The 27,877-nt window shown below is 32.1% G+C and overlaps 1 protein-coding gene across 2 annotated transcripts; it reads left to right on the top strand.

Moving 5' to 3' along the window:
- The first annotated feature begins 2,586 nt into the window (after window positions 1-2,586).
- LOC145307437 (acidic leucine-rich nuclear phosphoprotein 32 family member A-like) lies at window positions 2,587-27,592 on the top strand. 2 transcript variants are annotated; one of them, XR_013875466.1, is made up of 13 exons: window positions 2,587-2,668; window positions 4,793-4,847; window positions 11,754-11,802; window positions 13,795-13,864; window positions 14,518-14,600; window positions 15,896-15,996; window positions 17,406-17,492; window positions 21,965-22,069; window positions 22,684-22,759; window positions 23,592-23,687; window positions 25,357-25,411; window positions 26,154-26,247; window positions 26,602-27,592. XR_013875466.1 is itself a non-coding variant. In XM_080149879.1 (12 exons), the coding sequence occupies exons 2-12, from the start codon at window positions 4,800-4,802 to the stop codon at window positions 26,191-26,193; spliced, it is 810 nt and encodes a 269-aa protein (XP_080006005.1). In that variant the 5' UTR covers window positions 2,587-2,668; window positions 4,793-4,799; the 3' UTR covers window positions 26,194-26,304. The 2 variants fall into 2 exon arrangements, 1 of the variants encoding a protein (XP_080006005.1); XM_080149879.1 differs by lacking the exon at window positions 26,602-27,592 and having other exon boundaries at window positions 26,154-26,304.
- The last annotated feature ends 285 nt before the right edge of the window (window positions 27,593-27,877 follow it).

Below are 27,877 nucleotides of genomic sequence, written 5' to 3'. Positions count from 1 at the left end.
ATTAATTTTGTCGGGATTTGGGCAAAATATCGCATTGACTAAAGTTGTTTACAAAAGATACACTACACTACGCTGCAGGGCCGCAGTGCCCCAAAATAATTAATTATATTTATAAACCTTCCTTGGACCAATGAGAGGCTACCTTGTAAAGGACAATCATATCGGTTCAGTGGTTAGCGAGATCCTTCAGTACAAACTTACATACAAACACAAAGACAAACAGACATCCTGTTACTTTATATTGTTGAAACATTGACGAAGCTAGGAACGAATTATAATCAATTTAAGGCAATTTTTAAATCAACACATACATAGAATTAGAACCAATCTATAGTTATTTATCGCATCAGCTTTCCGCGGATTTCAAAATGAATAGTTATAAGATAAATCCAGTTTATTTTCCGGCCCAATGGGCCGAAGAAATATCTAAACTAGTATTAATTTATTTTAATATTCATGGAAAATTGTCTATAATACGATGCTTAACATAATTTTTAAATGTGGATAATAACCGGTTCTAATCCAGCAGAAATTAAACGGCTTTAAAGCCATATAATGGAAATGTAGTTATAACTGGAATTTTAATAAGCTGCCTTGTTTGACAACTTTTGTTTACACCTAATTTACATAATTTGTCGCGGCATTTTTCTCTCCTTGCGCAAACATTGGGGGTACCAAAGTTTCTCTGTCGAAAATTCCCTCATTTTTGGAAGTACAATTTTTTTATTAGGGTAAAATTCTTTAAAAGTAAATTCGTTCTCAAAATTAATTTTGTCTATAATTTGTTCTCTCTTTGTGATAGAATCGTTGTGTTAAAACAAAAATTCGACTAATACTCCTAAAAGAATTACCTGAATTAAAGGGGAGAAATCTTATAGAAGGATTTGTCCCAAATATTTTTATGCGGATTTTCTTTTTCATTTTTAGAAGATTTTTTTTGTTTCAATTGTTTGTTTTTAATTATTTCTGCTATGAACGGGGGAAAAAATAATTTATTTATATTTTTTTCTTTCAACTTTTGTATCAATTCTATAATATAAAGTAGTAAGGCTTTTTTAAAATTTTATAAGCTATAAAGATCTCAGAAACTGCTTATCTTATTTGATTGTACTTTTAAGGGTAGCTTTAAAATTGTCTGGGGGTGGTTTTAGGCTATTTTTATCTTTATGTATCCACCCTTCCCTATAAGCTTAGGATACTGCAACGATTTTTTAAAAAAATTTGTATCAAAGGCGACATTTAGATTTTTTGTATGGTTTGGTGTGGCCAATATGGAGTTTAATCCTTAAATAATTGATTTACCGGTCGTTAGTTTTTTAGCCATAAAAATCAATTTCTAAAATAACAAATTTTCTTTCTTTTAATATTTTAAAAGTAGATATAACATTTTTATATTTTTTTAAAATATAATTTTTGTTTTCATTTGTATTTTTATTAAATTTAAGGAACAAACTTTAGGATTATTTATTTGTTATGGTTTTAGTTATTATTTGTTCAGTAGTAAGAAATGAAATAAGTAATTGGAATTAAAAATTAAAAAAATTAAGGGAAAAGTTTTCATCGTATTTGTTAAAATTCTAATTAATTATATATATTTTATAATTATGAACCCAGCTAAATTATGTTTTATTTTTTTATTTGTTTGTTAAATATTTTTGTTTTCCCGGCCTTAAAAAGTAATTTAAAAAAAATTAGGTCTTTCCAAAATTGTTGTGTTTAAAATCCTCCAAAATTACATAAAAAATTACAAATATTAAATATAATTTTATGTTAATAACCCTTCTATGATTTTATTGAATTTTTTTTTAGTTATTGCTAAAATATAAACCTAGCTATTATATATATATATAAATACCAGAAAAATAGCTTTAAACCATCCCAACACTTAGTTTTGAAAATAAAGTAGCCTAAAACCATCACAGTACCTATATGAAGCTTACTTAGAATATAGAACCCAAACGGTTCAGCAGTTACATGCAAAAGACTTCGCGCTTAAGCTTCTGACAAAAACCCTTACTACTTTATATAATAGGATTATGGTGGAAGGATGTTTGTTTGTTTGTCTGTTTTTTGTGTGTACAGATCAGCAGGGATAAGACAGTGGTCAATAAATTGATGTAAATCCCCACTGATGATATATAACATTACCCCTTGTATAGATGTATAAAAGATTTTAAAGTTTTCGACACTGAACTTAACGAATAAACTTATTAAAAATTCAATTTAAGTCCTCAAAGTTGTTAAACCAACCAATAAGAAAATTTTATAAAACAAACTTTGGAGAAGGAAGTGTAAAAAAACAGCCTAATATCCCCCTCTCTCTTTGGTACCGAATTTGTATAATAAAAATACAATTATAAAGGAGAGGACATTCTTCGGTACAGCCAGACAGACAAACGTCCTGTTGCTTTATTACAAGGGGCAAAATAATATAGTTTTATTGTCCAAAGTCTAAGATTTGATTAACTAGGTACTTAATTAATTTAATTCTCCTGTTAAGGGAAGCCTTCGGTCCTTCTTGGCTAATAAAACTGTTTTTTTTTAGAAAGCTGTCTATAATACGATGCGATAAATAACTAATATTTCAGATCAGAAATTGTTAAAATTTTAGAAGTTACAAAGATCATCTGGGTACAATCAACGATCGATTTCTTCTTCATATATTAAGGTAGATAGATAGATAGTTAGATAGAAAGTCAGATAGTAAGATAAATAGATAGATAGTAATATAGATAGATAGTTTGATAGATAATAAGATAAATAGTTAGGTAGATAATTAGATAGATAGTAAAAAAGATAGTAAGATAGATAGTAAGATAGATAGTAAGATAGATAGTCAGATAGATAATAAGATAAATAGATAGATATATAATTAGATAGATAGATAATTACGTAGATAGTAAGATGGACAGTTATATATAATATTTAGGTATTCAATAATCTTTTAATATATGTGTCATGAAAGATCTCGTAAACCGCTGTAAGCTTGGTATTGGTCCAGTGGTTGTATTTTTCCCAGAGAGAGGGGAGGGGACAATGGGATGTTTATTACACTAGTCTCCAAAATTTTGTGACAACTTTTTCTTATTCGTGGGCATAACGACTTTGGTGACTTTAGTGGATTTTGATTGTTTCATTAAGTTGAGTGTTCAAACGTTTCAGCCAAAAATTTTAATCTACAAAAGGGGTAATTTTGTGTATTATCATTGGGGATGTATTGTACATCAATTTATCGGCAATTGTCTTATCCCTTTAGATCCCTGTATTTTTTCTTCCTTTTTCGTTTTAGTTTGGTCAACACAACATCAAATGAATGTAGCTGCTAAAAATTAAACTGTTTTTTCTTTTTCTTTTTTTTTTGGGGGGGGGGGTCGTATTTTTTCGGTAGGTTGGTGTTTCCTACCCCAATCCCCAGTAAAATAGCTTGAAACTAACTATGACCAAAATTCCATGAATAATATCGATTTCAGGGCAACGGACACTTTAAAAGCTTGTTATTGCCTTGTTTTTTTTTCTGGATAAAATGTGGGAATCTTAAGGGTTTAGATAGGGGTTATAAAATTACTAGCAGCTTCGCCCCTCTCCTCTAGGGGCTTGGCCCCAAGAGATAAATAAAAAAAAATAAAAAATAAGTACCTTCCTCTGGTGCTGCGACCACCACATTTTAAATTAACTGCCTAAAAAAATGGGATGATTTTTATATTTGGAGCCGGGGGTTGAGGGTGTCCAACCCCCCAAGAAAAAAGCCTAAAACCAGTAGGTATATTCCCTGAAGAGTATCATCCAATCGGTTCAGTGGTTACCGAGATATTAAGGGACGGATAGACAGACATCAAGCTACTTTGTATTATAGATTTATGATAAACAATATTTCCTTTTTTGTAGACTAAAACTATTGGTTTAAAAGTTTCACTTTATGAACCAATCTTTAGTAAAAGTATTTGATGCAACAAATAAGATAACATGGTTATAGAACTTTGGGTACCAGTGTAATTTAAATCTAATTCCCCCTCCCTCCCCGGTATTAAAGGATACATCTTTAAAAGCGAAGCTTTTCTATAATTAGGGTCGTTCCGTACATCTGGAACGGATACCTAGCTGTTTTTGTTAATTTGGGCATGTTAGAATTGTCCTATCGATTTTAAACTTTGCATGTTGATTTCTATAGTAGTTAGGTACGTTTTAGAAAGCGTAGCAACTCTAAAATCGTTTCCAGAATGTCCGTACGTTCATTTTAAACATGCTGACGTTTTTAATTTTCTGACAACAAAGTTTTGTATGATAATATTATTCTTTTCTTCTGCTTTTTGAAATACTGATTACTTGGACAACAAGGGTACAATGTTATAAGCAACTCATCTCTATAATCAAGTCCTAAAAATGTAAGTATGTCCCTAAACAGTATCCCATATTTAAGAAGTTTTGCAACAAATTTGTTACAAACTATTGTTTACAATTTTGTTAAAACCTATGCATTTATATTCTGCATATTCAGTTCTGACACTCTACAAGTTTTAATGTTCGTTTGTCCTACCGTTGCAGAGCTTTGCTTTTATGGATTTTGTCATCCTTGTTTTTTACTTTAAAGAGAATGGACACTCAACCAGGGAGGGAGGGGACATTGGGTTGTTAAATGTGCTGGTCCCCCAAAGTTTTATAATAACGTTTTCTGATTCGTTGGCTTAACAACTTTGGGGTCTTTTATTTAACTTTGATTGGTAGGTTGATTAAGTTAAGTGTTCAAACGTATCAACCACTAATATTTATCAATTTTTATTTTGTAAAGGTTAAGTTTGAGAATGGAGAAGAGAATATCTTTGGAATGTAGAGGGAAGGATCCGGCTCAGGTTAGTTTAGTATTATAGACAGCTTTCCGCAGATATTATGCGGATAGTATGGACGAGAACCAGTTTTAATCCAGCGGATATCCAACGGTTTTGAATATCATTGGAATGTAGAGGGAAGGATCCGGCTGAGGTTAGTTTTAGTATTATAGACAGCTTTCCGCGGATATTATGCGGATAGTATGACTGTAAACCAGTTCTAATTTTGGCGATAGCCCTCGGTTTTGAATCCATACTGTACATAATAGTTTGAGTATGGAGAAGGTTCGTTCTCTATTTATCTTTCTTTCTATCTATCTATCTTCCCAACTATCTTTCTATCTATAGAAGTCGGCACAGGGTTGGTAGACTTACTTTAATATCTGCCTATCTGTCTTTCAATCTTAATGTCTGTTTGTTTTTTGTCTATATCTATCTATCTATCTAACCATCTATGCGTCTACCTATCGAGAACCATCTATACCTATACGTCTACCTATCTATTTACTTAGAAACAATGGCTACACAAACAACAAACAATCTATTTTATATATCCATCTATCTATCTATCTCACCTTATTTCCAGCTATCTATCTACCTATCTTTCTATCTATCTATCTGACAATCTATATATCTATCTATCTTTCTTTCTATCTATCTATTCATCGAGGTTCGAATCTCGGCTCAACAGCGCGTCATAATTAACTAAAGACGTTAAAAATTGTCCCTGTCGTGTGAATGAAATGGCCTAATTTATGGGCGCAATACATTATTATGCAAAGGTCGTGCAATCAAAGGGTTGGTTAATTTGGACAGAATAAGAGATTATTATTGCTCTCTTTGGTCGTTAATCTTGACCTAATAATGTCATGTATGTATGTATGTAGCCTTGATTCTCTGAAGTTAGGATTCAGATGCACGTGGAGATTGAGGTGAGAATCCTTTGACCAATCATAGATTGGTAAGCTTCGCGCACAGCTGAGTGTATTCTATGTTACCTAATAATGTCATGGACAGCAGTCTCGCCCGCACGAGGTGGTCTTTTCAGTTTATGCTTACCTACCTAGTTAATGACCTCATTTGGGGGGGGGGGAGGTTGGGGGGTTTCCTTTGATTTTTTTCAATGGATCATCTATAGAACTCAAGACTTGTAATGAGATGCAATATTCTTATTGGGGTCCTTATAACAAAGTAACAGGATGTATGTCTTTTTGTTTGTATGTCTGTACCGAAGGATCTCACTAACCGCTGAATCGATCAGGTTCTCCTTAACACGGTAGCTTCTCATAGGTCTAGGGAAGGTTTTTAACTATTTTGGGGGAGGATAACACCACTCTCCCAAGAGAAATCACAAATTAATCGAAAATTTTAAACGTATTCTCGCTTTTCGTAGAGACGCAAAATCGACAATTCTTTCTTAATTTAGATAGGTATTTGAAGAAGAAAAAAACATATAAAGTGCCTGGAGAGGCCTCTAGGGGCGTAGCCGCTAGTACTCTTATATGGGATTTAAGTAACTCCAACCAACCCAACGATTGCACGACATTTGTCAGGTAGTCCTAACAAGTTAGAAGGTAATGAGATGAACATAAAATAAAACTTAAAGTTGGACTGACGGACAGACATTTATAGAGTAGCTTCGTTACTAAAAAATACGTGTTCGTTGTGTTATGAGGTTTTAATCTTCGCAATTATATCATCGTATTATAGATAGCTTTCCGCAGATAATACAACTGGCATTTATGTTTTGATTTTTGTGGAAAATTGTCTGAAATACGATGCTATACATGATTACTAGCTGAGACCCGGCTCTAATCCAGCGGATATTAATCGGTTTCGAAGCAATACTGGGAAAGTTGATTGATAGATATACTGTTTATATTTGGACTAATGGACTTAATTTGGATATTAGTATAATAGACAGCTTTCCGCGGATATTATGCGGATAGTATGGTTGAAAACCAGTTCTAATCCAGCGGATATCCACCGGTTTTGAATCCACACTGACTGTGCATGATAATTTGATAATGAACCTTAGCGTTCGTTCATTATTTATCTATAAAAGTCGCAACAGGGTCGGCACCCCATCGGTAGACATACTTTAATATCTAGGTATCTACTTATATATAACAATTTTAATATTTTTTTTTATTTGTCTGTCTATATGTAATACATGTCCCACCCCCAAGATTATAGCTTAAAACCACCACAGGACCAGTAGATATATTCCCTGAATGAACAGCAGAATCCAATCGGTTCAGTGGTTACCAACATCTTAAGCTTCAGACGGTCGGACGGACGGACAGACATCTTTCTACTTTCTAGTATAGATGTATCTATCTGATTTGGCATGTCTGTATCTATTTTTCTGTCCATCTATCTATCTGAATGTATAAATCTATCTATCTATCTGAATGTATAAATCTATCTATCTATCTGAATGTATAAATCTATCTATCTATCTGAATGTATAAATCTATCTATCTATCTAAATGTAAAAATCTATCTATCTATCTGAATCATTGAATGTATATGTCTATCTATCTATCTGAATGTATAAATCTATCTATCTATCTGAATTTATAAGTCTATCTATCTATCTGAATGTATAAATCTATCTATCTATCTGAATGTATAAATATATCTATTTATCTGAATGTATAAATCTATCCATCTATCTGAATGTATAAATATATCTATCTATCTGAATATATAAATACAACATAAACCACTTCTCAAATAAACTAATCAATGAAGACTGGTCGCACATTCTCAATACAAACAACACAATTGACAAATGGAACAAATTTTTCAATAAAATAGACAATATATTTAATGAATCATTCCCAAACAAAAAATACACCTTAAAAAAAGATAAAAAAAAAGACACCAATGCTTCGCCATGGATAGATGACGAGATTAAGAAACTATTCAAAATTGAAAGGAAATTATACCTCAAAAAACTTAAAAGTAAACTACCTTTACATAACGCACAACACGTAGAGTTTAAAAAAGAGCTACAATCCAAAATTAGGAAAGCTAAAATTAAATACTATGAAAATGAATTCAAAAAAACTAAACACGACTCCAAAGCTATGTGGAGATCAATCAACAAAGCCACAAACAGACACACTAATAACAAAAAAAATACTAAACCTGACAAAATAATAATTAACAATAAAGAACTAACTGAAGATATCGACATTGCTACAGAGCTAAACAAATTCTTTAACGGAATTGGTACAGAGCTATCAAATAAAATTCATACAGACAATACAAAACAACAAGAATACATAAATAACATACATGAACAAAACACTAGGTTCAAATTCAAAAACATAACAGCTGATGATATAACAAAAATAAATAAGACACTAAAACCTAAACTATCTGCAGGACCAGATGGAATCCCAAGTGTCATAATCAAAACCATCTTACAAAAAATACCCAGAGTATTAGCTAATATAATAAACAGCTCACTACATTCAGGTATTGTTCACAACAGATTAAAAGCAGCAATCATCGTTGCAATCTACAAAAAAGGCAGCAAAACCGATCCTAACAACTACAGACCAATCGCTCTTATAAATGCCATTTCCAAAGTGCTTGAAAAAGTTGTTGCTCACCAACTAAGAATGTACTTAGAAAAAAACAATATACTTTCATGCAAGCAATTTGGATTCAGATCATTACACTCATGCATACATGCAATGATTGCAACTATGGAAAAAATCGAAAAGGACAAAGATAATAAGATGTCAACATCTTCCATATTCATAGATCTTACCAAAGCATTTGACACCGTTGACATAAACATACTACTAACCAAACTAAAAAAAATAGGAATACAAAATACAGAACTCAACTGGTTCAAAAATTATCTAAATGGCAGAACACATACATGCAAAATCGGAGAAAAATTCTCCAACTTTCTAGCTTCAAAAATTGGGGTGCCACAAGGATCAATACTAGGACCATTACTTTTCATCATTTATATAAATGATTTACCAGACATGATCAAATGCTTCATAAACCTCTTTGCAGATGACACCATGATTGCAGTAAGTGGCAAAAACAAAACAGAAATAGAAACCCTAGGAAACACTATAATGGCAGAAATCACTGAATGGTTCAACCACAATAAACTAACCCTAAACCCCACTAAAACCAGAATTATAAATTTCAACACAAAACAAGAAATTAACATAAAAATAAACGATACCATCATACAAACTGTTAAAAGCAATCACATTAATACTCAAGAATCCTCTTTCAAATTCCTAGGATTTCTATTAGATGAAAAAGCAAATTTTGATAGCCACATCAATAAAACAATAAGTAAATTAAATACATGCAATCATATCTTAAGAAACATAAAAAAAGAGATTCCAACAAAGCAAAAAATACTATGCTACAATGCACTAGGTAAGCCTTTCATAGAATATGGAATTAGCATTTGGGCACCAAACAACACAAAAGCTTTAAATACAATCACTACTATACAAAAACGTATCATTTTAAACATACATGGTTCATCACGAAGAATCCACACTGAACCACTCTTTAAGAAATACAAAATTCTTAAATTCAAAGATCTAATCACATACAATAACCTATTAATAGGACACTCCGTTTTCTATGAATACGCACCAACTGCAATTCTAAACTTAATAAAAAAAGAAGTTCTACATGAGAGACTACGCAGGAATATTTGGAACTTGAAAATAAACGGAGCAAACAAATCATCTATAACAAAATTTACCATTCCCAAAGACTGGAATGAACTAAATATAGAATTAAAACAAATAAAAAACAGAAAAAAATTTAAAAAAGCAATACTAAAACACTTTATAGATAAATACAAACTATTCATAAACTGTAGCGATCATAAATTTAATCTGCTACTAAAACCTACACAGTAACCCTTGTACATGTCCATAAAATAATTACTTATAAACATACTCTCAGCCTTCAGCCTGCCTTGTCCTCCGCCGGCTTCTCACAATCAGTAACATGAAAATTATAATTAAGTCATGGGTAAATCTACAATAGTATCTATTATACAAATGTAGTGCCATGATCTTCCTAGTTATATTTTTAATATCTTATTATTGATATTGTTTATTCAATGTAATGAACTTATATAATAATTGTTATAATTAGTGGAATTAATAAATATCTAAAATCTAAATCTATCTATCTGAATGTATAAATCTATCTATCTATCTGAATTTATAAGTCTATCTATCTATCTGAATGTATAAATCTATCTATCTATCTGAATGTATAAATCTATCTATCTATCTGAAAGTATAAATATATCTATCTATCTGAATGTATAAATCTATCTATCTATCTGAATGTATAAATCTATCTATCTATCTGAAAGTATAAATATATCTATTTATCTGAATGTATAAATCTATCTATCTATCTGAATTTATAAGTCTATCTATCTATCTGAATGTATAAATCTATCTATCTATCTGAATGTATAAATCTATCTATCTATCTGAAAGTATAAATCTATCTATCTATCTGAATTTATAAATCTATCTATCTATCTGAATGTATAAATCTATCTGAATGTATAAGTCTATCTATCTATCTGAATTTATAAATCTATCTTTCTATCTGAATGTATAAATCTATCTATCTATCTGAATGTATAAGTCTGTCTATCTATCTGAATTTATAAATCTATCTATCTATCTGAATATATAAATCTATCTATCTATCTGAATGTATAAATCTATCTATCTATCTGAATGTATAAATCTATCTATCTATCTGAATGTATAAATCTATCTATCTATCTGAATGTATAAGTCTATCTATCTATCTGAATGTATAAATCTATCTATCTATCTGAATGTATAAATCTATCTATCTATCTAAATGTATAAATCTATCTATCTATCTGAATGTATAAATCTATCTATCTATCTGAATGTATAAATCTATCTATCTATCTAAATGTATAAATCTATCTATCTATCTGAATGTATAAATCTATCTATCTATCTGAATGTATAAATCTATCTATCTATCTGAATGTATAAATCTATCTATCTATCTGAATGTATAAATCTATCTATCTATCTGAATATATAAATCTATCTATCTGAATGTATAAATCTATCTATCTATCTGAATATATAAATCTATCTATCTATCTGAATCTATAAGTCTATCTATCTATCTAAATGTATAAGTCTATCTATCTATCTGAATGTATAAGTCTATCTATCTATCTAAATGTATAAATCTATCTATCTATCTGAATGTATAAATCTATCTATCTATCTGAATATATAAATCTATCTATCTGAATGTATAAATCTATCTATCTATCTGAATATATAAATCTATCTATCTATCTGAATCTATAAGTCTATCTATCTATCTAAATGTATAAGTCTATCTATCTATCTGAATGTATAAGTCTATCTATCTATCTAAATGTATAAATCTATCTATCTATCTGAATATATAAATCTATCTATCTGAATGTATAAATCTATCTATCTATCTGAATGTATAAATCTATCTATCTATCAGAATGTATAAATCTATCTATCTATCTGAATGTATAAGTCTATCTATCTATCTGAATGTATAAATCTATCTATCTATCTGAATGTATAAATCTATCTATCTATCTAAATGTATAAATCTATCTATCTATCTGAATGTATAAATCTATCTATCTATCTGAATGTATAAATCTATCTATCTATCTAAATGTATAAATCTATCTATCTATCTGAATGTATAAATCTATCTATCTATCTGAATGTATAAATCTATCTATCTTTCTGAATGTATAAATCTATCTATCTATCTAAATGTATAAATCTATCTATCTATCTGAATGTATAAATCTATCTATCTATCTGAATGTATAAATCTATCTATCTATATGTTTAGGTTCACGAACTTAACTTGGATAACTGCAGAACTGTGGGCGAATTTGAAGGTAAATATCCGATTAATATCCGCTGGATTATAACCGGTTCTTAGGCGTATTATCCGCACAATATCCGCGGATAGCTGTCTATAATACGGAGCGATAAATAACTATAAAATACAGGGATCTAAAGGGATAAGACAATGGCCGATAAATTTATATACATTGAAATTTACTTCTTCTGTAGATTAAAATTAGTGGTTGAAACGTTTGAACACTTAACTTAATGAATCAACCCATCAGAATTTAATTTAAGTCTCCAAAGTTGTTAAGCCAACGAATAAGAAAACGTTATTATAAAACGTTGAAGACTAGTGTTATAAACAGCCCATTGTCCCCTCTCTCTCTCTCTCTGTAAATATCAGTGAAGAATCCCACAGAGCTGTTTATTGCACTTGTCCCAAAAGTAAGATAATAACTTCTTATTCGTTGGCTTAATAACTTTGGGGACACTAGTGAATTTTGATTGGTTGATTCTTTAAGCCGAGTTTTTAAACGTTTCAACCACTAATTTCAATCTACAGATGGGAAAATTTTGTGTATCATTGGGGATGTACATCATTTTTTCGGCCATTGTCTTATCCCTTTAGTTCCTTTAAAATAAAGAGTAAGTACTAAAAATATTTTTACATTTTCCCCCTTTTTTAGGGAAAAACTAAGGGGAGGGGGGATGAAATATTTTGCTGCCATGGAAAAATATTTATATTTATGAATATACACCCCTAGATTCCCATCAACTATTTTTTTCCGTCAGTCTGTCGTTAATGCTTCAAAAGACAAAAATACTTATTTTTGAAAGGTTTCGTGATTCCTTATATTTATTTTTTACATATTCTCAATTATCTATTTACTGTTTAATGCCAACAATAACATCTGTCATGTAAGTCCGTTTGTCCATGCTTGTTTTTTTGGACTTCGCTACTTATAGATGTTTTCATTCTTAGGAGGAGACATTTTCCTGTTTATGACACTAGTCTCTTTTAATAGTGTTTTCTTATTATTTCGTTTGCTTACCATTTTTTAGGACTTCAGTGAATTTTGATAAGTTGAGTGTTCAAAGTTTCAACTATTATTTGTAATCTACAGGAGGGGTATTTTTGTGTATCATAATTGGGGATGTACATCATTTTATCGGTCATTGTCTTATCCCTTTATATCCCTGTGTCATCCATAGATTTTGTCATCCTTTAGAAGCAAAGATACAATTCACTTTGTTTGCAAAACATTCCGTCCGTAACGCAATGGGAGGAATAATTTTCTTATCTTCTTTTTGGCAACATTTCCACTATTATTGGGCATAATTGATTACAAAACATTCATGGCGGTCAGACGGCTAGTTAGAAGGTTTTTGGCTATTTTTAGGACTTTTTGAAAAAGAAATTCTTCTCAGTACTTTTCTTTGTTAAGAAATTTATTTTATTTTAGTCCTATTATATATGTGCATTTTGTCTGTTTTTCTCGGCTGATATCGAAAATAGAAAGCTGATATTTTTAGTGAAGATTTCTGTTATATATGTGCATATACTCTATACATTATTTTGTCCGTCTCTCTGTCGGTCATGCTTAAAAGACAAAAACGTTATTGTTGGAGAAATATGATTTTCTCAACTGCCATTGAAGATAGCTGCAATTTTTAGTCAAGATTCCTAATATGTATACGAATCTGCTCGATGCAGTTTTTGTCCGTCTTTAAAACAAAAACCTTATTATCCTTAAATAAAGTAATAGGATGTATGTCTGTTTGTTTGTTTCTCTGTTTGTACCGATTGATCTTGCTAACAGGGTAGCTTCTTATAGCCCAAGAAGGTTTGTAACTATTTTGGGTAGGGTGCCACCACCCTCCAAGAGAAATCACAAAAAAAACGAAAATTTCGTAGAGACTTGAACGCAACATAAACATGATATAAATAAAAATATTTACAGTGCCAATAGAGGCCTCTAGGGGCGTAGCCGTTAGTTAAGTTTATACAGTTCTCAGTTTTCATTTAATTTTAATTTTAGGTTTGACCGAAGAGTTTGTTAATTTGACAAGATTAAGCGTAATATCAGCTGGACTCACATCTTTCAAAGGAAACAGATTATACAAAATTAGCGAAGCCTCTAGGGGCATTTCTTTTGAGTGTGGGGGGGGGGGTAGGTGCCACGTTATGTTATTTGTTGGCCCATAAACTTTGGGTACTTTTATTAAAATTTGATAAGTTAAAATATTTTGTATACCCAATCTGACCAGGATTCCCTTGCAATCCCAGGAACCCAAAGTTTTATTTATTGGCTTGTAAGATAGGGGGGGGGGTCATAGGGCTGTAAATTACACTGGTACCCAAAGTTATAGTAATCTAATTCGTTTGGGTACATTATTGAATCTAAATTGGTTGATTCTAAACAGTTACCTAATTTCAAAATCTTTGGGTAGGTTTTTTTCTATTAAAGAGAGGGGTAGGTTTCTGGTAGAATCCGTAAAAGTGTGTGTTTTAAAATTAAAAATAGTAGTAGAACGATAATATTCACTAAATATGTGTATTTCTTATTAAAAAGAACTATATACAAAAAAAATTTAAAAGTTAACAAACTTTTATCGTTTTACTACTGTTTTTAACTTATAGCACAAAACCTTTACGGATTTTACCAGAAACCTACCCCTATTTGGTTCCACTCCAGCTATGTACTACAAACTTACCACCAATAATACCTATTAAAACATTTTGTATACCTAATCTGCGTAGGCTTCCCTGGTAAATCTCTGACCAACTTGGAAAAATTGGATGTAAGTGAGAACAGAATCTCAAATGGCCTTCATCACATACAAGGTACCCAAAGTTGCAATGGTACCCAAAGTTTTAAAATTATAATATGATTTTATTTTGGTTCAAAAATTTTTGTTATTGTCCAAACATTTCAACCAATAAATCAAAGTCAACAGAATTAAAGGGTTAATTTTATTTATCATCATTGGGGATGTACATTAAGAAGCGAAGCTGCTCAATAATTATAAATGTTCGTTTGTCCACCTCTCAGCTATGTTTAGGGGAAATATGATGCCTGAGTGGCAACAAATTGAAGGAAGTTCATGGTGAATCATTGCTGGTAACGAATGCTTCCTGGTTCTAAGGATTATTACAATGTTCCTGGATCTAGCATTACTTGAAATATTTGCAGGTTGCTAACTAACAGGAACGAAGTATTTAGGAATATATTAGTGCTGCTGGATCCAGGATCCTTGTAATACTAATAATCCCAGGAATTAGGAAGCATTCGTTACCAGCAATATTTCACCATGAACTGCACTTGGCCCAAAAATAGGAATAATGTGCCAGTCTAACACACCTGAGTGGCAACAAATTAAAGGATGGTCATGGTGAATTATTGCTGGTAACAAATGCTTCCTGGTTCTTGGGATTAATACAAGGTTTCTGGATCTAGCTTTAATTGAAATATTTGCTAGATCCAGGATCCTTGTAATAATCCCAGGAATCAGGAAGTATTCGTTACCAGCAATATTTCTCCATGAACTGCACTTGGCCCATAAATAACCATAAAAAAAACTTTAGATTGTCCCAGTTTAACGCCTGAGTGGAAACAAATTGAAGGATGTTCATAGTGAATTATTGCTGGTAACGAATGCTTCCTGGTTCTTGGGATTAATACAAGGTTCCTGGATCTAGCATTACTTGAAATATTTGCTGGATCTAGGAAACTTATAATAATCTCAGGATTCTGGAAGCATTCGTTACCAGCAATATTACACCATGAACTGCATTTGACCCAAAAATAACCATAAAAAAAAACTTTAGATTGTCCCAGTTTAACGCACCCAAAAATAAGAAAAATGTGCCAGTCTAACACACCTGAGTGGCAACAAATTAAAGGATGGTCATGGTGAATTATTGCTGGTAACAAATGCTTCCTGGTTCTTGCGATTAATACAAGATTCCTGGATCCAGCAGCACGAATTTTCCCCTTAATCCTAGGTCACTGGATTATTTCTTGCTATGCCAGATCCAGGAACCTTGTAATAATCCTAAGAACTAGGAAGCATTCGTTACCACCAAGATTTTACTATGAACCACACTTGGCCCAAAAAAAATAACAATAATAATTTTAGATTGTCCCAGATTAACGCACCTGTGCCTGAGTGGAAACAAATTGAAGGATTTGTCAGTGCTGGAACCCCTTGCTAAACTGGAGAAGTTGTCACATCTTGAGGTAACTGGTTAGGATACAGTTAGCCTGGCTACAGATAGCCAGTAATAAACTTTTTCAACAAATTTTTGAAATCTCAAGGTTAATTAACGGAGTTGAAACTCACACTTTACAAAGGATTTTAAGGGGGGGGGGGTTATATAAACAAATTGAAGCATTTGTCAATGCTGGAACCGCTCGCTAAACTGGAAAAGATGTCACATCTTGAGGTAACATATAACCTCTCTATCTATACATCTATTTATATTGTTTATCTAACTATTTATCTATCTATCATTCTTACAGCACTTTTTGTTGGTTGTCTTGTACCAGCGTATGAATAGAGATGCCCTAAATCTAGGGTTAGGCCGGAAATCTGGCCAACGCCGGATATCCGGCAAATTACCGGATATCTGGCATCAGAAATCAGCCGGATATCCAGCCAAACCAGATATCCGGCTTAACCCTATTTAAATCCTTAGGTACCTATTTTTAAAAGTATTTAAAATATGGTGATACACCCTAGAATGTTGAGAGCTTTTAATGGAACATGTAAATACCTTTCTATAGACACCTTAGCTAGGTACCTAACTGAATCCTAGACAATGTGGTGCATAAGACAGACCTGTTAAACATCGAGAACCCAAAAAAGACAGATCCGCCTTCCCAATTTTTGACGGGTTTGTCTTGTGCTATGCCAAACTGTCTAGGATTGAGTTAGAAACCTGGTTACGGTGTCTATAGAAAGTTAGGAAACAATCCCTTTTGTCGTATTTTTGAAATGGCTTTTGATAGGTTATTTTAGGTTATGTTGGGTTAGGTGATTGTCCCACAGGGTTAGGCAATTGGCCCCGCAGGGTTAGAGCCCCCCGCAGGAAAAGCTGCTGTGAAAAAAAAAGAATCGCCCCTTAATGAGCGTTGCCACGAAAGGTACTATACCCGAAAGTTATTCACATGTTTCATTAAAAACTCTAAACATTATGGGGCCTATCACCAAAATTTTAAATAATTAAGGCAGTTCAAATTGTGAGCAATTTGAGTAGCAAAGGTACTCTATAATTCGTAATGTCTGTCTGTCTGTTAGACACCAAATGGGGGAAATATGATTTTCTCGGCTCCTATTCAAGATAGACAGTTGAAATTTTTAGGGATTAAACAAGTTCACATTCTACATATTTCTACAAAGTTTCATCAAAATTGCCCTAATAATTGGGGTGCTTGATTGAATCCCAGATTTTTAAGTTACCGTGATTTTCTTTTCAAGTTTGACGGCTATAATTTTTAGGGATTGAATATATTTACATTCTACACATTTCCATTAAGTTTCATTGAGATTTTCTTATCGCTTGTGGTGCTAGATCAATTCCTAGATTTTCAAGTTTTCGTGATTTTAAAGGTTTCGTGATTAGGTATCAAGTTAAATAAAATTTTAGTTACTGAACACTCCCATCAGTGAGCAGGAGAAGTACAGAAGTCAAGTTTTTGAATTGTTGCCCCAGCTCAAAGTTGTTGATGGTCAGGTAGAGAGGACCAAAATCTATCTATCTATCTATTTATCTATCTTTCTATCTATCTATCTATCTATCTTTCTTTCTATCTATCTATCTTTCTATCTATCTTTCTATCTATCTTTCTATCTATCTATCTATCTTTCTTTCTATCTATCTATCTTTCTATCTTTCTTTCTATCTATCTATCTTTCTTTCTTTCTATCTATCTTTCTTTCTATCTATATTTTTATCTTTCTATCTATCTTTCTATCTATCTATCTTTCTATCTTTCTTTCTATCTATCTATCTTTCTTTCTATCTATCTTTCTTTCTGTCTATATTTTTATTTTTCTATCTATCTTTCTTTCTATCTATCTTTCTATCTATTTATCTATTCTATCTATCTTTCTATCTACGACAAACGCAGGAGTCCCAAATGTCGGACACGCTTTTCCTCAACAGTTTAGCGGATTTAAAACCGACACGCAACAAGCGGCCAATGGATCCTATAAATAGACACATTTGCTGAATCAAAACTGGTTTTACCTAAATTGTATCTGTTCCTTCTTCGCGATTATAGAATTTCAAAGATTTTAACAAATAATGTGTGATGATTTGACTTTAAAATGGCCTTCGATGTAAAATATAGATGCTGTATATTACCCTTAATACATGAAAGCAGTAGTTGTTTTAAAAACCTTTTTTTGTAGAATAATTATAACTTATAAAATTGTCGACGGGGGTACCTTCTGACTTTAATTAATGCTTGTTTTTCTTCAAATTACCTGGAAATTTTAAACTTAGAAAGTAAAAACAGTAATAAAAAATCAACATATCATTTAACTAAAAATACTGGCACAATTGATTTACAACATATACTTTTTTTTTTAATTGAAGCTTTTCTACAATTGGGGTCGTTTAGTCTGTCCGTCCGTCAGTTACAGTTAGCTTTTTAGGTGGAACAATTACCTTTTTCATTAACTTGGACATTTTAGAATTTTCCTATAGATTTCAAACTTTGCAAGGTTATTCCTGTACTAATTAGGTACGGTTTAGAAAGCGTATCAATTCTATAATCATTACCAGAATGTCCATACGCCCATTTTTAATATGTTGATTTTAACTTTTTTAACAACAAATTTTTATGTGTAAAAATTATCTAATTGATCTGATTTTTGGAATACTGATTCCTAGGACAACAAAGTTCAATGTTTAAAGCAAAGCAACTTTATAATCAAGTCCTAAAATGTAATTATGTCCTTAAACATTATCCTGTATTATACAGTTTTTTTAATTACAAACAATTAAACAAATTTACTTCCACATTTGTTCCGACTTTTATAACTTTATATTCTGATTATTCACTTCTTAAACTGCACAATGATAATGTCAGTTTGTCCTACGGTTTCATAGCTTCGCTTTCATAGATGTTGTCATCCTTGTTTATATAGAAACAATTAGCATTGGCACTCGAATTTTTTATGTAAAAAAGACACGATAGTATTAAGTTATCAACCACATAAACAATAGATTGTTGAAGACATTAGACCTTTAATTGATTATATCAAAGGACTGTTATTAATAAGTATACCTAGTCAAATTGGTTAACAACTTAATAGTTCATTATACATTAAATAACAAGGATGACAATTTCCATAAAAGTGAATCTATGAAAGGGTAGGACAAAAAAACATTAACAATTGTAGAGTGTCATAACTGATTAAGCAAATATATTCTAAAGTCTAAAATATGTAAGTAAATTTGTTGCAAAATATAGGATACTGTTTAAGGACATTCCTACATTTTTGATATGCTTTGTTTATAACATTCTACCTTCTTGTAGTAGGAATATAAAAAATGTTTCAAATCAACTTTTTGTAAATAGACAACGATTGTAGAATTGCTATGCTCTCTAAATCGTACCTTACTACTACAGAAATAACCAACCATGCCAAGTATAAAATCAATAGGACAATTATAAAATGCCTAAATTAACGATAAGATCTATCCTTTATGGACAGACAGACGAACAATAAATATAGAAAACCTTTACATCTCATTTCTGCTGCTTGATTTTAAAAGAAATTAAAATCAAGCAGCAGAAATGAGATGTAAAGGTTTTCTAATCTAACCTAAAGACTAACCTTTATTAGTTTGTTAACATAAAAAAAATATAATTATAGATCAACAAGGACCAAAAACTTTGACCTATTTAGATTATGATCACATTTTGAAAAAGGTTTTGCCATGTCTTAAACAAGATACAAAATTAAATAATAATTGTTTTCAATTGCTAAATAATCTTAAATACACAAGACAATAATTTGGTGTTTAATTAATTAAGATATACTAGCTCAATATAAAAAATAGCGATTGTGCCCCTGCATCTAGTTGATCTGTTTTCTAAGGCATAAAATCATTCAAAGACTTAAATCTAAAATTCAATAGCTTGAACCCATCCTGGGACCTATGTGAAGTTTTAATGAAGTGTAGAATTTAATCAGCTATCGAAATCTTAAGCTACAGACATATCAGTACATATCAGATGATCATTATAACATTTTTGCCAAATTTAATTCAATTTATATAAAATTTTAAAAGTTTAAAATTATTTAAGTATATTTTTTTAAAATAATGTTTTTAATAAAACAGCTTTTGCGTCATATATTAACTTACTTACTTTTTAAAAGCAAAGCTTTTCTATAACTATTAAATGCGAAGCTTTTCTAGATAGATAGTTTTTTTCGTTAATTTAGGCATGTTAGAATTGTCCTATCGATTTCAAACTTTGCATGGTCATTCCTGTAGTAGTTTGGTACGATTTAGAAAGCGTAGCAACTCTATAATCATTACCAGAATGTCCGTACGTTCATTTAAAACATGTTGATAACTTAACAACTTTTTTAACAACAAATTTTTATGTGATCTAATTATCCTTTTGATCTGATTTTTGGTATATAGATTCCTGGGACAACAAAGTACAATATTATAAACAAATCTATAATCAATTCCTAAAAATGTAAGTATGTCCATAAACATTATCCTGTATCAAGCAGTTTTTTTTAACAAATTTACTTACAATTTTGCTTCGACTCTTGTACTTTTATATTCTGATTATTGAGTTCTGACACTATACAAGTGTTAATGTCCGTTTGTCCTACCGTTTCATTGCTTCGCTTTTATTGATGTTGTTATCCTTGTTCATTATATCAATTATTTTATCCATATAAAATTCAAAATGGTTTAGAACAGAAATATTTACTTTTGTGTAATAAACGGCAAAGTACCTATACAATTAGAATTAATATATAAAAAGTACTTTTGATATGACTTTTTATATCACTAATAATGCATAAAATAACCATTGTTATAAATCCTAAATATGCAGTGTTGAATTGTCTATAGAAATATTGTTTTAAAACCTCAACAAATATGACAAACTTATATTAACAAGCCATGAACATTAACATTAAATGCTATTTTAAAGTCAAATCATCGCACAATTTTGGTTAAAATCTTTGAAATTCTATAATCCTGAAGAAGGAGCAGATACAATTTAGGTAAAACCAGTTTTGATTCAGCAAATATGTCTATTTATATGATCCATTGACCGCTTGTTGCGTGTTGGTTTTAAATCCGCTAAACTGTTGAGGAAAAGTGTGCGGAGTCCCAAACGTTGGAGTGGACAAACGCAGGAGTGAACACTTAACCTAACCTAACCTATTTTAGACCTTTTTATAGGTTATTAAATGCCTAACCCATGCAGGGGGCTTATTTGATCTTTCATATCGTAACCTAACCTAATCTGTATAGAAATACTCAATTAAATTAATATTTACACACTCCTGTGTTTGTCTACTCCGATGTTTGGGACTCCTGCGTTTGTCCTGGAACTAGATTTTCAATATTGAAAAAAAATCCTCTAAGAGGATAATATTACAATTCTTAGTATCTCTTAAAGCTCATCCAGAGAATTGGATCTTTTATAGAATTAGAAGACAAGACTTGAAAATCATATTTTATGGACATCTGCAACATAAAAGTCCGTCCTGTTTTCACAAAAAAAAGCATGATGACTATTTTGGTTCTGTCTAATTGATTGCTATTTATTGTAATACAAAATTATATATGTTAGATGGTATACTTGTAACTTTTACTTGCAATCAAAGGGATAGTTGCATAAAGTGCATGTCAGAAAAATGATTTTAAGCATAAGTTACCAGCATACCATCAAACATATATGATTTTGTATTACATTAAATGACAAACAAAATTAGTCTTCATGCTGTTTTTGTGAAAAAAGAACAGCCATATTAGTATATATGATTTCTTGATATTCTTAAAACTACCTATAGAAAATATAAATTCTTTCAAATATATGTCCTATAGATTTAGTTTAAACTATTGAACGGAAAAAATATGCAGTTCACTAAATTCAAGTTTAAATGCACTTTGTGCAACTACCCCTTTATTAAATCGCTTCATGCAAATATCCCTTTTAGGACAAGGAAGGGAATGAGGCGCCCAGCTCTGATGAGGAGGGAGAGGGAGAGGAGGGGGGCGGGGGTGAGGGAGACAGCCAAGCAGTCAACGGGAATTCAAGCAAGGTCAGAATTTAACTTTTGTTTGAAAATTCTTTTTTTTTCCATGATTTAACCGGTTAAAACTGGACTTTTCAATTGTAATCGGACTTTTCTAGAAAAACCCTAAGGTATATTTGGTTGAATGGATGATTTAGCATCAACATAGCCAGTTATTTCTTCTTAGAACGTGTAGGCCATGCACAATGGTTCCCCAAGCATTAGATAAAATACCAGAGGAAGAAGGGGTTAAATAACTGTATTTCCCAATCACAATGTTCTTGTGCAAACTCTCAATTGGGGTCATTGAAAATCAACCAATCGTGTCAGGGATATTAACACAGCCAAGTAGCAGAAAACAATTTACTAGCAGACGAAAAATGTCATTAAAAAAAGGAGGGAGGTAGTTATCTAATTAAAATGCATTGGCCTAGTGCAGTTCATGGTGAAATATTGCTGGTTACAAACGCTTTCTACTTTCTGGGATAGTCACAAAAGTTTCCTGGATCCAATAACACAAATATTCCCCTTAATCCTAGGCCACTGCATTATTTCTTGCAATGCTAGATCCAGGAACATTAGAATAATCCTAGCAACCAGGAATCAATCGTTACCAGCAATATTTCACCATTATTATTAAGGAGGTTGTTGATTGTGAGGAGGATCTTGAGGAGGAAGAGATTTCAGAGGGAGAGGAAGAGGAGGAGAGTGGAGAAGGTACCCAAAGTTTTTTTTGTATTGGTACCCAAAGTTTTATTATGTTGGTACCCAATGTTTTTTGTATTGGTACCCAAAGTTTTATTACGTTGGTACCCAATGTTTTTGTATTGGTACCCAAAGTTTGGTACCCAAAGTTTCATTACATTTGGTATCCAAAGTGAGTAGGGATGAGATACAACTCTCAGGGAGGGAAGAGACATTGGGCTGTTTGTTACACTAGTCTTCATTTAAAATAACTTTTTCTTATTCCTTGGATTATCATCTTTGGGGTATTTTATAAATTGTGATTGGTTAGTTCATAAAGTTGAGTGTCCAAACATTTTAACCATTAATTTTAATCTACAGAATGGGTAATTATGAACATCATTTTACAGCTATTGTCCTATCCCTGTAGATCCCTGGAATCAACCCAGGGATGATAAGGGATAAGACAATGGGTAATAAATTGATGTACAACTTCATCCCCAATTATGAACAAAAGGTTTTTACTCATGAAAAATATGAAAATTTTAGGTTTGTACTTCAAAAAAAATCCCTAACCCCGTAATAGCATATTATAGATAATGGCATTCTACTACTGGGATCTTAAGGGATGAGAATGAGACAATGGACGAAAAATAAAGTTTTGCATGTCTAAAGTTGTCTTAACACGGATATCCTTTTCTGTTTTAAAAAGGCAATTGTTTTCATTAAAAATGAAGGTTATCTTGTTTTGTTTACTTTTGGGCATTTTTCCAGATATCTTTAGAGATAAGGTAATGGATGATGATAGACAAAATTAAGACGTTTGGGCACTAAACTTCACATTGAATTTGTTCTGTATCTTTAGAGGATGATGGACCTGGTTTGTCAGCCCTGTATGGAGATGGTAACCTGGAGGATAGTGAAGGAGATGAGGATTTCAATGAGGATGGAGTTGAACCAGGTTAGCAAGTAGATATATAGGTAGTTAGTGGAGTGCTTCAAGGTAACATTTTAGTAGCTTTAATGCAAAAAAAGAACATCGTAATGTGTAGATAAATAAAGGAGTGCTTCAAGGTTGTATTTTGGATAACATAGTGCAAATAAGGACATCATTATAGATAGATATAAAGTGGGGTGCCCCAAGGTTGCGTTTTAGTAGCTGTAATGCAAATAAGGACATCATTATAGATAAATACATAGTGGAGTGCACCAAGGTAGCATTTTGGTAGATGTAGTGCCAATAAGGACATCATTATAGATAGATAGTTAGTAGAGTGACCCAAGGTAGCATTTGGTAGCTTTAATGCAAATAAGGACATCATTATAGATAGATATATAGTGGAGTGCCTCAAGGTAGCATTTTGGTAGATGTAATGCAAATAGGGACTTCATTATAGATAGATAATTAGAGGAGTGCCCCAAGGTGGCATTTTGGTGGCTGTAATGCCAATAAGGACATCATTATAGATAAATAGTTAGTGGAGTGCCCCAAGGTAGCATTTTGGTAGATGTAGTGCAAATAAGGACATCATAATGGATAGATAGTTAGTGGAGTGACCCAAGGTAGCATTTGGTAGCTTTAATGCAAATAAGGACAACATTATAGATATAGATAGTTAGTGGAATTCCCCAAGGTAGCATTCTGGTAGATGTTGGGCAAATTAGGACTAAATTATAGTTAGAAAGTTATTGGAGTGCCCCAAGGTAGCTTTTTGGTAGCTGTAATGCAAATAGGGACATCATTATAGATAGATATATAGTGGAGTGCCCTAAGGTAGCATTTTGGTAGCCATTATGCAATTAGGGACAATATTATAGATAGATAGATAGTGGAGCGCTCCAAGGAAATATTTTGGTAGCAGTAGTGCATATAAGGACATCATTATAGATAGATAGATAGTGGAGTGACCCAAGTTAGCATTTTAGTAGCTGTAATGCAAATAAGGACATCATTATAGATAGATAGATAGTGGAGTGACCCAAGTTAGCTTTTTAGTAGCTGTAATGCAAATAAGGACAGCATTATAGATAGATAGATAGTGGAGTGACCCAAGTTAGCATTTTAGTAGCTGTAATGCAAAAAATGACAACATTTTAGATAGATAGGTAGTGGAGTGACCCGAGGTAGCTTTTTGGTAGCTGTAATGCAAATAGGGACATCATTATAGATAGATAGTTAGAGGAGTGCCCCAAGGTAGCATTTTGGTGGCTGTAATGCCAATAAGGACATCATTATAGATAGATATATAGTGGGATGCTCCAAGGTAGCATTTTGATTTTTAACTTATTAAAATAAAAAAATTTTGTGAAATAATAATCCAATTGATCTGATTTTTTAAATACTGCCTCCTAGGACAACAAAGTACATTTTTATTAGGTAGAGAAACATCTTTATAATTAAGTCCTAAAAATGTCAGTATGTCCTTAGACATTATCCTGTACTCAAGAAGTTTTTCAACAAATTTACTTACATTTTTGTTTCAACTTTTATACATTTTATTCTAATTATTCAGTTCTGACACTCTACAAGTGTTAATGTTCGTTTGTCCTACCATTTCAGAGCTTTGCTTTTATGGATGTTTTCATCCTTGTATTCTTCTTTCTATCTTTAAAAAAATTTGTTTATGTAGATGATGATCATGAATTAGATGATTCTGAAGATGAAGTAAACCAGTCTGAACTAAGGTAAACAATTGAATTCAGTTCTTATCTTAGTAGTGATGTTTATTGTTCTCTGTTATGATGCTCTCTGTTAGGTTCCCTCTTATGATGCTCTCTGTTAGGTTCTCTCTTATGATGCTCTCTGTTAGGTTCTCTCTTATTATGTTCTCTGTTAGGTTCTCTCTTATGATGTTCTCTGTTAGGTTCTCTCTTATGATGTTCTCTGTTAGGTTCTAGAGACCTTAAGGGATAAGACAATGACAGATAGATAGATGTATATCCCCAATGATGATACGCCAATATACTCCTTCTGTAGATTAAAATTAGTAATTGAAATGTTAGAACACTCAACCTAATGATCAACAAATCAAAATTCACCAAAGTCCCAAAAGTTGTTAAGCCAATGAATTAGGAAGCGTTATTAATAAAACTTTGGGAACTAGTATAATAAGCAGCCCATTGTTCCCTCCCTCTGATCTTACTTATGATGCTCTTTGTTAGGTTCTCTCCTATATATATATAATGTAGTGATGGGCTGGATACTTTTTTGGCCGGATATCGGATATCCGGCTGATTTCTAATGCCGGATAACCGGTAACTGGCCAGATATTTTGCCAACGCTGGATATCCAACCAGATATCCTACCAGATATCCTACATCAGAAATCAGCCAAATATCCTGTATCCGTATATTTTCAATACCTCGTATTCAGCCGGATATTGAAAATGGCCGGATATCCGGCCCAACCCTAATATAATGTATTTAGGGGAAAGAAGCGGAAACACGAAGAAGAGGAGACTGGGTAGACAAAGAGAAGAAAACACATATTGTATTTCATCCCTATACATATATACATTAGGGTGGGTCTATTTGGGACCTTTTTATCAGAGACCAAAGCGGGAACTTGCAAATGATTTTTTAAAAAAAGTATAATACACCTCTGAATGAAAAATGTTAAAAATTTACCCGCCCATCAATAGGGTGGGTCCATTTTGGACCTTTTTATCCGAGACCAAAGTGGGAACTTGCACATGATTTTTAATACACCTCTGGATGAAAAATGTTAAAAATAGACACGCCCATCATAATGGTGGGTCCATTTTGAACCTTTTTTATCCGAGACCAAAGCGGGAACTTGCACATGATTTTTAATACACCTCTGGATGAAAAATGTTAAAATTGACCCACCCTGATAATTATACAATACAACATAGTAAAGTACAATTATTATTAAACCAGGAAGTGATATTGCTTCCAAAGATAAACTATTTTGCCCATAACATTAAATTGCTAATATGCTGTAATAGTTATATTAATTTTTTGACTGACAAAAAGGTTAAAAGCAAAGTTGTTTTATTTGGATTTTTTATCACTTTTCTAACTTAAACATTTGAAGAAACAAATTGGGGAGTTTTATTAAAATTATTATTGTCAAAATTACCTTGTAAGGTGGTGGGGATAATATGGATTTTTATCAGGGCACGGCCGGATATCCGGCCATTTTTAATATTCGGCTGGATATTCAACTGATTTCACATGCCGATAACAGGTTATCCGGCCAAATATTAGGTAATTTGCCGGATATCAAACGTTGGCCGGATATACAGAATTAGAAAGGTATCTGGCCAAACCCTAATTATTATGAATTAAAATATCACTCCCCCCCTCCCCCTTGAACCTTTTTCCATAGTTAGGTTCCTCCGACACTAAAAAATCATTTGAATGAATTTTGCAAAATTTTTATATTTTTGGTAGTCTAGCTATTTTATAATAAGGATTTTTACGTTTGTCCAAAAGTGTGCAAAAAAATGTGGACCTTTTTAACATTCTAATTGCGCGGCGTAACACTTTTCTATTTTCTATTACATACACAAGCCGCGCAAAAAATGTATGCACATCCTATTCTCTAATATTAGTGATACACTCACAAGTCAAGTTTTAGGTAAGTTGGGACATTTTACAACATAGCTCCCTAACTAAATTTAGCAGAGGATTCGTTCTTATATTTCCAAAAAAATAGAGTTCATAGCAGTTCTAACGGTATATGCATAGAATTTTTCTACTATTAACACAAGCCGCGCAATTAGAATTTTAAATTTTGTTTTGTTATTGCTGCGCTATATAATTTTTATTTTATTTTAGCTACTAGGGTTGGGCCGGATACTTTTTTTTCTTGACTCGGATACCGGAAATCCGGCTGATTTATAATGCCGGACATCCGGTTTCCGGCCGGATAATAAAAATGGCCCGATCTCCGGCAAATTACTGAATATCCGGCATTAGAAAGCATCCGGTATCCGGCCGGATATTCAAAATGGCCGGCTATCCGGTCCAACCCTATTAGCTACCTACTTATTATTATATACTAAAATCTCAAAGGGAACTAAACACGAATGAGAGCAAGTGATGTTACAGACAATTTTCCGTGGATATTAAAATAAAAATCATAAAATTAGTACAAGTTGTGTTAACCTGGGCCTTCGGCTCCTC

This window comes from Acartia tonsa, chromosome 15 (genome assembly GCF_053477335.1).
Source record: "Acartia tonsa isolate MP-2025a chromosome 15, ASM5347733v1, whole genome shotgun sequence".
NCBI classification, from domain to species: Eukaryota; Metazoa; Arthropoda; class Copepoda; order Calanoida; family Acartiidae; genus Acartia; species Acartia tonsa.
The sequence above is the reverse complement of the archived record's forward strand: the minus strand, read 5'-3'. Positions and strand labels throughout refer to the sequence as shown.

Bases quoted from the DNA above. Each gene is read 5' to 3' on its own strand.
- LOC145307437 (XM_080149879.1), top strand. From the start codon at position 4,800: ATGGAGAAGAGAATATCTTTGGAATGTAGAGGGAAGGATCCGGCTCAG. The intron at 11,803-13,794 runs GTAAATATCCGA...TTTTAATTTTAG, and splicing joins AACTGTGGGCGAATTTGAAG to GTTTGACCGAAGAGTTTGTT. The intron at 25,412-26,153 runs GTAAACAATTGA...TAATGTATTTAG, and splicing joins GTAAACCAGTCTGAACTAAG to GGGAAAGAAGCGGAAACACG.